The sequence below is a fragment of the Lithobates pipiens genome, unplaced genomic scaffold (assembly GCF_037356315.1).
Source record: "Lithobates pipiens isolate NorthernLeopardFrog02 unplaced genomic scaffold, aLitPip1_a1.2 Scaffold_16, whole genome shotgun sequence".
In the NCBI taxonomy this organism is placed as follows: Eukaryota; Metazoa; Chordata; class Amphibia; order Anura; family Ranidae; genus Lithobates; species Lithobates pipiens.
This window is the reverse complement of record NW_027507748.1, coordinates 47,229,559-47,239,558: the sequence shown is the minus strand read 5'-3', so window position 1 is coordinate 47,239,558 and position 10,000 is coordinate 47,229,559. Positions and strand designations below refer to the sequence as shown.

General features: G+C 39.1%; 1 protein-coding gene across 1 annotated transcript in view; it reads left to right on the top strand.

The window, feature by feature from the left end:
• RIPK4 (receptor interacting serine/threonine kinase 4) overlaps positions 1-9,557 on the top strand; it is a 33,880-nt gene extending 24,323 nt beyond the window's left edge. The window contains 6 exon segments of the mRNA XM_077479848.1: positions 727-885; positions 6,292-6,398; positions 6,863-7,121; positions 8,362-8,784; positions 8,787-9,241; positions 9,243-9,557. Coding sequence (XP_077335974.1) covers positions 727-885; positions 6,292-6,398; positions 6,863-7,121; positions 8,362-8,784; positions 8,787-9,241; positions 9,243-9,296 — 1,457 coding nt within the window. The 3' untranslated portion in view covers positions 9,297-9,557.
• The last annotated feature ends 443 nt before the right edge of the window (positions 9,558-10,000 follow it).

Below are 10,000 nucleotides of genomic sequence, written 5' to 3'. Positions count from 1 at the left end.
CGTGGACATATGATGGACAGAACAGTGGTCCAAAGCCGGGCTAGGGGGCGAGACTGAGTGTGACTGAGCGCCGGATACACAGGAGATGGCGGCTGTGCGTAATCCAGCAGTGTTCATCCACTCCGAAGCAGCAGGGATCAGTGTATAACATGCACACACGATTTCCCCCTGATTTTTAGGGGGAAAAGTGCGGTTTATACACAGATAAATATTGTAATTATTATTACTACTCTAGCCCTTTCTTCCCCAGCCTGACTGCCCCATGGCCCACACCTTTTTCATTCTAGGGCTGTCTGCAGCCAAATGTGACCTGCCTTGGATTGCCCACTTCTCCACCCATCGGGGCATTTTGATATTTTCATAATTCTATCCAAGAGTCGACCCGCTGCTTGTATCGGGTCTCTTGAGATCATTACTGAAGCAGGGTTCTGTGATGGGTTCAGCAATGTATAGAACCCTGATGGCCCCTCCCACAAACAGTTACCTTTTGCATTTCATGGAGGAGCATAGAGATCCAGTGATGACCTCACTGTGTCTAAAATAAGGTATGCAATAAAATGGAAAGGTTTTAAAAAAAAAAAAAAAGACGAAAGGGGAGGAATAAACAGTTAAACTTCAGCTTTTAAGTAAACTGAATTATGTAGTGGGTTTTTTTTTTATTTTTTCGGTTTTATCTACATTGCTACATTTTTGTGTGTTTTTTATTTTTATTTTTATTTTTTTTAGATGAGAAGAATATTCTGCACATCATGGTAAAGGTCGGAGGTGGCCTGCGGCCCGACCTGGCGCTCATTCCAAGGGGGAGACCACATCAGTGTGACAACATGATCAAACTAATGCAGAGATGCTGGAGAGATAAGCCCAGGGAACGGCCAACTTTTCAAGGTATAAGTTCAGCCGAGAGCATCTGCATTAACTGACCAACTGCAGAGGAGCAATCAGCAGGCATGTTTCTGACCAGCCAATTTGGGTAAATTGCAGTTCTTGGTTTGGGTGGGCTGTCAATGAGCTCCATCAACTGACCAAGGAGCTTTGCAGCGCCTTCACAAGGGAGGCAAGGATTTCTCATGACTCGCAAGGGTCCAATGGAATGTTGGAAGTGGCAGCCATTAAAAATTAACCTGTTGACCTCCATGGGCAAGGCACCAGCTCATTTTAAAGGCGACCTCGTGGCTATCATCAAGATTTTAAATGAAGTCAAACCGGTAAATGACAACTGTTGATATTTAACCTTTCCGCCTGCCCCATCGATCTCCATTCTGATGCTGAGGATGACCGCTCCCTATGATTCCTCCATCTGACCGCCACGTCATTGCTGTATCCTGTAATGGATGGAGGTCAGCAGGAGAAACCATTAAAGGTTGCGGGGGACCAAGGAGATTGACACTCGTGGAAGTGTCGGTCTTGGTGTGGCCTGTATTATAAGATTTTGCAGCACTGGAGTAACATTCTGTACCCAATAATATATATATATATATATATATATATATATATATATATATATATATATATATATATATATATATATATATATAAAATTTTACCTAATATTTACGCTATATGTGTGTATATAAACAAAGGGACATGTTCTCCAAATGCAATAAAATTTACTGTATTGTCAAATCATGTAAATCAGCAGCTACCATATACAGTTGCGAGCATCCCTGCTCTTCCTTAGGCTGTCTGGCAATGTATAGCATACTACAAACACCTTCCTCTCTTAAACCAAACACAGGTGGGTGTTGCCCCACAGGTGTGTCCCATGCTTCCAAAATTGAAGGCACAGGGAGTAAATTGACCCCATACACATTTCACAATCGCTTGTCTACCTGTTGCCACTAAGCTAATTCTAACACAATAAATAATTTTATCAAAGTGTAATGCAATCTATCAAATAGTCCATATATAGAAAAAAAGTAAGTGCTTACAAAAGCCAAAGGAGAAAGACAGACAATAAATGCAATTTTTAGCCCCCTGGATCAAAATGTAGACAATTATTCATAATCGCCTGATGATAAATTTCCATCATGTATAAAAATGTAATCGTGGAATAATCAAAAAAATCTGATCATGACTTCATCCCCTTTTCATCCATCATTCCATAATAGTCTGTCTGAAAAAAGAACATGCAACATAGTCGCTAAACTGAATCATTCATAAAAATAAATCCAAATCATCTCTAATTCCATCCGGATACAAAGATCGTAACCGGTTAATCCACCAAACTTCACGCTGTCTGAGTTTCGGTATTCTATCACCCCCTCTTTTATCTCGGGGAACCTCTAAGTGCCATGAATCTCTAATCTAAGTCCTGGTGTACTTTCTCCCGAAAAATGCCTGGATATAGGCAAACATGGCTGGTTCAATCTTATGGTGCTGCTATGTTGTGCGATTCTGTCTTTTATCTTCTGCGTAGTTTCACCGCCATGTACTAGTTTGCAAGGAGAAATGAGAATATAGATCACGTAAGAGGATTGACATGTGATAAAAGAGGAAGGTGTTTGTAGTATGTTACACATTGCCAGAGAGCCTGAGGAAGAGCAGGGATGCTCGCAACTGAATACAGTAGCTGCTGTTGCTGATTTACATGATTTGACAATACCTGATGATTTGAAGTTACAATAAACTTTACTGTATTTGGAGAACGTGTCCCTTTGTCTTTTAAACTGATATTGGTGGAATACAGGGAGTCCACCCTGACATTGTTTCAGACAAAAAAACAGGATAAAGAAAAGGCAGTAACCCACCCGACGTGTGTGTGTGTGTGTATATGTATGTATGTATATGTATGTATGTATGTGTATATATGTATGTGTATGTGTGTGTGTGTGTGTATATATATATATATATATATATATATATATATATATATATATATATATATATATATATATATAATAAATTTTTTTTATATATAATTATACAGTGGGGACGGAAAGTATTCAGACCCCCTTAAATTTTTCACTTTGTTATATTGCAGCCATTTGCTAAAATCATTTAAATCCATTTTTTCCCTCATTAATGTACACACAGTGCCCCATATTGACAGAAAAACACAGCATTGTTGACATTTTTGAAGATTTATAAAAAAAAAGAGAAACTGAAATATCGCATGGTCCTGAGTATTCAGACCCTTTGCTCAGTATTTAGTAGAAGCCCCCTTTTGATCTATTACAGCCATGAGACTTTTTGGGAAAGATGCAACAAGTTTTTCACACCTGGATTTGGGGATCCTCTGCCATTCCTCCTTGCAGATCCTCTCCAGTTCTGTCAGGTTGGATGGTAAACGTTGGTGGACGGCCATTTTTAGGTCTCTCCAGAGATGCTCAATTGGGTTTAAGTCAGGGCTCTGGTCGGGCCATTCAAGAACAGTCACGGAGTTGTTGTGAAGCTAACAGGAAAATTTTACCTACCAGTATGTCTTTGGAGTGTGGGGAAAAAATGAGTACCTAGAGGAACTCATGCAAGCACAAGGAGAAAATCCAGGTAGTATCCTGACTGGGATTCTTACGTGTGTGCGCACCGCTTTTTAGGCAGGAGCCATTTCATCTACCAGCATGTCTTTGGAGTGCGGGAGGAAACCCAAACAAACTCAGGGAGAACCCGCAGACAGGCACACATACCAATTTTTAGGCGGGAGCCAATTATCCTACCAGCATGGTGTTTGGAGCGTTGCAGGAAATCAGGGGAACCTGCAGGAAACCCAAACAAGCTCAGGAAGAACAGCAAGTCAATATAGGTAGCAATATTCAAAGAAAACCAAAAACTTGCAAAATGACATTTAACAAAGCAAAAAGGAGCCATTTACACAACTTTAATATTTGGTGTTTATGTGTGCTTTAGTGTATAATCTTCACTGTAGCCAAATGGTCGCTCTGATACTGAATTTTGCAATGATTATTTCCCCCCCCCCCCCCCCCCCCCCCCCCCAGTAGAGTCATGTCATATGACTGTTTGTTTTTCGATCGTTTTATTAAAGTATGTGCACAGGAATCGCTATTTCCTCACATCCACACTTTAAAAAGTTGAATGAAAGTGTAAACCTCTCGCTGGCCAGATATATTGCAGGAAGTGGGCCAAGCTTGTGTGTGCGTGTGTGTGAAATGTTTTTATCTAGATGTTCTGAAGGCCTCCCAGTACAGCTGAGTCTTACACTCAGGAATGTGACCGACCCACTACATGCAAGTCCTGACAGATCAGGCCTGAGCACACAGAGAACCCATAGAGCAATCGTTCATTTAAAGGGACGCGTTCACCAACACACATTAGGAGTTGATATTCTAATCTTTACCAGAAGATTTTTAGTTTTAAATTTTTTTTTTTTTTTGCTGTAATGCTGTTTGGATTTGCATGACTTTATCTCAGTATTATACAGATTTTGCAGGAGGAGGAGGCGGCACATGATGCAATGCAATTAGCATTCTAGTGGAATCATTGTTGCGATGAACCAGTTGGCTGTACTGTGCTCCGGCCTTTTTGTTTAGTCTGTGAGGCTTCCATCCATGTGCAGATTTTTTTTTTTTTTTTCTTGCACAGTCCTGCAGGATGAATGCAAATTCACTTACTTCCCATGAGCATGGATGGTGGAATCTCCTCTGCCATCTATTGTATTCAGACACCCTGGCTATCTGAATACCCAAATGGTGACTTTATCTTTATAGCCTGGATGCGGTCCCCATTCATCTGACATTTTTCCAACCAGCTCAGTTGGTTTTAAATTGACTCGAGCCAGGTGGTGCCAACAAAGCCACCCATGGGTCAAATTTCAAACTATTCCTCAGGAATTGGCCTAAATTTTAACCGTGTATGGTTAACATGCAAGCGTTTCTTTAAGCCCAAAAGCTATCTGTTCTTTCTGAAAGTATTGTTTCTCCAGGTTTTCTAATGAGGATCTTTTTTTATGTAAAAAAATAAAATGCCCAACCAGTCCCATGCCACCCAAACAAAATTGGCAGTAACAAAAGCTTAATAAACAAAAAAAAAAAACAAATTTTGTTCCCATCTTCCTGTATATAGCAGATGACATCTTGCTAGGTAGGTGGACACTCAAAATCACACAAGAAAGCATCTATTGCATAAATGCATTCTTCTAGGGTTTCCAAGGGCCAGGAGGAAGCGGTGAGGATCGGTGATGTCACCTCTGTCTCCTGGAATCCAGGAGCAAGATGAGTGGTTTATGTTCTTTTCAAATCCTTTTGTCAACTTTTTATTTACAGCCTATTTGTTTACATGGTGTTGGTCTGGCAGGAAAGTCTACCTTCCACTTGCATTAAAGACTCTGGTTAATTTGGGATCCATTTTTTTTTTTTTTTTTTGTAGATTACCTTTTTTAGTACACCGGTGTCCAGACTATGGACATGAACCATTTTCCTAACAAGCAACAAAAGCATTTTAAAACAAACCCTCACTGACCTCCTGTAGCTACATGTACTATAAAGTGATTCGACCTCAAAAATCACAAAAAAACTCAGGGAAAGCATTGAAAAAAAGAGTCAGAGGAACTAAGATTTCACTGCTTCTGTTGTGAACTTTGTGGCTGAATAGCTCCACAGTACATGCTGCTACACAGGGTGTGTGTGTGTGTGTGTGTGTGTGTGTGTGTGTGTGTGTGTGTGTGTGTGTGTGTGTTTTATTTAAAAAACCAAAACAAAAAAAAAACAGGAAAAATTGTGACTTGACACGTCTCCAATCCCTTTTTGTTGCATACAAGAAAAATGGTGGTCAGTGGGACTTTATATGAGGCGTGTGATAAAAAATACACACATGAATAAATAAAAATGATGGATGTTTATTGCACAGAATAAAACAAAACTTTGTCATCCATGATGCAAGATCAAAAAGGTGATGTCGATAAAAGGCTGACGTCTAAGAGGCATATCAGTAATCTAGTACAGTACATGGGAATATTCATACATAATAACACGATAAGCATAAAATATGAAAGCCAAAGATCTTTAAGAAATTGTTACTAATATTTAATGTTTTAATTCTTCTAAGGTATAGCTCATACCAATATGTATACAAATGGACAGCCATTTTTGCTCCTTGTCTATGCACGCTGTGCTTATCAATGTAGTTGGGCAACACGGTGAAGGAGTTACTGCTTCTCGGTTGGAGTGTGTAGGTTAGCTCCAATACTTAATGACTTGGTAAACACCATGAAAATTCTAGTTCTCTTCCAAGCTGAATTTGCCCAATAAAAACTTTTAAATAGACTGTACCTTTTAATATAAAACTACTTGCATCTGTTTGCATTTTAGTAACCCTGTGGCTTTTTCTCCTGTCAAACAGAGATTACCTCCGAGACAGAGCTGCTGTGTACAAAGCACGAGGATGAAACCAGCTCCATGTCAAGTGTAGAGAACCTGGCAGAAGCCACCCAAGACACAAACCTTCAGGTACTTGACTTCCAAGGAACATTCTTTTTAGCAACAGACGTGATGCATGGGTTACAAATGGATGGGTGCCAGTTGTCACAGAGGGTCCTGCATTTCCATTAGTCCCTGGAAATGCTGGTTCTATGGAATGTCCCTTGGTTGTAAAGTGTGGAAAGCTGTTCATTTTCATCTGGTCTGTTTCTGTGTGTGACCCCCCCCCCCCCCCCCCACTGGGGAAATGGGAGGTTCAATTGTGGACGGGAAGGCAAAAACCGTAACGACACTTCTAGAATTTCTAATACTTCCCCACGTTTAGTTTGTGCTTTTATTATTTTTTGTGTGTCTCCACTGGAAATCTTTCCCATTGTCATGCATATAGGAACATAGATAAAAACAAAGCCCTTCAGAAGCTCTGATACTTTGATAGCCATTTCTTTAGATCTTATGTTTTTATTTTTTTTTTATTTTTTTTTTTTTTTTTGTAGGATGTGGCCTGCCAATCAGAGCCCAAGAAAAGTCCCACTCCAGTGTTTGATAAAGACTACAGCCTCTCTGAGCTGCTCTCCCAACTGGATTCTGGGATCTCCCAGACCATGGAAGGACCTGAAAGTCTTTGTCACAGCGAGTCCGATCCTCAGCTGGCAACCAGCGACAAGCGCCTATCTGGAATCTCCTCTATTGACTCAGCCTTTTCCTCTAGAGGCTCTCTCTCCCTGTCCTTCGATAGAGAGGGTTCTGTAACAGGTAAACTGTCTGAAGTTTTCAAATTGCTTTGTTGGCACTCAGTTGTGTTTTGTAGCACCACTGTTGACATAACCTAGAAATAATCCCTTCCCTTTTTGGAGAGGACTTGCTCTCCTTTTTATTTTATTTTATTTTTATTTATTTTTTATTTTTATCTAAAATCAAAGGCCTAAATGTTCCTGCTCAAAACCAGTCCCTGGTTTCTGGTCTAGTAGCTTCTATTGAGGCCACCCTTACAGCCTTTCCCACAATGAGTTGGAAATGCCCATCAATGCACTGCACATGTACATTGTAATTCATTCGCATTTGCAAACCAATGAACATGTTCCACGCACAATATCACACCTGTGCTGCAGTTCATAGGAATGCAAAGATGCACAACATTTTTAAAAATGACACCGGACCTATTTTATCAGGTATTGGCGTTATGACAGCCCGTTCATTAAGTATGGGCTGCCTCTACCTCTGTGAAAAAAAAAATGTGCTGAAGGGCTCTTTCATCCTGTATTGCTCATACTGCAACATCCTTCATCATGCACATCATCTTAATTTTTTATTGGCCCCCACAGAAAAAAAAATTGCTCTTGCTCTCCTACCTTGTTTGTGTATATGGTTAGCGTTAGGTGACAAGCACATTGCAAAGCAACAGAGCCTTAGTTGGCTGAGTGCTGGCAATCCCAGTCTTTGTGCTGCATGTAGGAGAATTCCAAGAGGCTATTCCTAATGCAGATTTGGATACAAATGCTAGGTATATGTTAAATGCTTTTCTTGTTAAAAAAACAAAAAAAGGTACATGATTTACAGAGGATCTTTAAACTTCAAGAACAAATTGTCCAAACTCCATTTAACCAAGCTATACATGATACCTTTTTAAGTATTTAAAAAAAAAAAATAAAAAAAAAAAAATATATAATATATAAATATATATATATATATATATATATATATATATATATATATATATATATATATATATATATATATATATATATATATAATATATATATATATATATATATATATATATATATATATATATATATATATATTTTTTTTTTTTTAAATACTTAAAAAGGTATCATGTATAGCTTGGTTAAATGGCGTTTGGACAATTTGTTCTTGAAGTTGAACTTTAAAGATTCTCTGTAAATCATGTACTGTACTTTATTATTTTTTTGTGGCTTTTTATATAGATGGAATAGGTAATTTTCTAATGTTGTTGTATTCTGTTCCTGCACAGATCTTAGCACCACAGAGATCCAGAAGAAGAAGCTGATTGATGCCATTGTATCTGGAGACAATGCAAAGCTACTGAAGATTCTTCAGCCTCAGGATGTTGAACTGGTTTTGGATGGAAGGTCCACCCTCCTTCATTTGGCCGTTGAAAATGGACAGGAGGAGTGTGTGAAGTTACTACTTCTGTACAATGCCAGCCCTAACATGATCAACTCAAAGGGCTCCACCCCACTCCACATTGCCACTGAGAAAAAGTTGAAAAGCATTGTGGAGCTTCTTCTTTCTAAAAAGATAAATCTCAATGCTAAAGATGAAGATCTGTTCACTGCTCTCCATTTCTCAGCTCAGAATGGAGATGAATCCATAACTCGCCTCCTTCTAGACAAGAATGCTTCACTCAGTGAGGTTGACAGCAAAGGCCGAACACCCTACACGTTGCTTGCCAACATGGCCAAGAAAGTATTGTCCGCCTCTTTCTTCGGCGAGATGCCGATGTTGGTGTAAAAGGACTGGAAAACTGGGTATCCCTGCATTACGCATCTTGGCAAGGCCACCTAAACATTGTAAAGCTTCTTGCAAAACAGTACAAGGCCAACCTCAATGCTCAGACTTCTGATGGAAGAACCCCTTTGCATCTAGCTGCACAAAGAGGTCATTACCGAGTGGCTCGGATTCTTGTTGAGCTTGGCTGCAATGTGAATCTTCCAAATGCACAACTAAAAACCCCTTTGCATATCGCAGCTGAGACTGGCCACACCAGCACAGCAAGGCTCCTCATCCACCATGGTGCCAACATTAACGCTACCACTATTGAAGGCTACACCGCACTTGAGCTAGCCAGTCTTTACCGCCATTATTCCGCTGTTAAACTTATCATGGAGGAAAAAATCGAATATCAACTATGAGGTGGAATCCATTGTATTTGTGGAAAATGTATGAGGAGTTATTTTATTCAAAAACTCTGGCATTGTTTGAACCTTGGCAAGATGCTGATTTTGGCTTGCAAGCATAGGCATGTGCTTCTGATTTGCATGGGCATGGATGTTAATCTTTAGGTGCACCAGTGCAAAACAAACATTGATAACGTCCAAGCAAGCCTTCAATAGTGCTCTTTTGACATATGTTTCCTATAGAAAGCCGAGTTAAAAAAAGACAACGTAAAATTGTAGATTTTGTTGCATCTTTAATTCAACAAGAGGAGGAAACAAACCAAAAGGAAACAAAAAATAACTTCCTCTTTGGCTTTCATTTTTGCTGTTATACCTGTCCTTTCTTGGATGATATTTCATTCTTGAGAAACATTTCTGCATTGGTCATCTGTGGACTTGTTTTGTCCACCTCAACCTTTAAGACTTGTTGCAAGCTCGTGTCTCATCTAATGAAGCTCGGCGAGGAAACATGAACAAAAAAAAAAAAAAAAAAAATTGTTAATCATGTGCACATGTATGGTCAATGACCAAATTTTATTTTTTTAATTTTTTTTAAAATGTATAAATATTTTTAATAAGCTGAAGATTTTATGGTTAATCTAGTATTGAAATGGCTAGAAAATGTTATACATGGGACACAATATTTTAAAAGGCAATTGGCAGTGTGCAAAGTGGAGTAATGCTCCCTGTATAATTTATTAAACTCCATCAGAG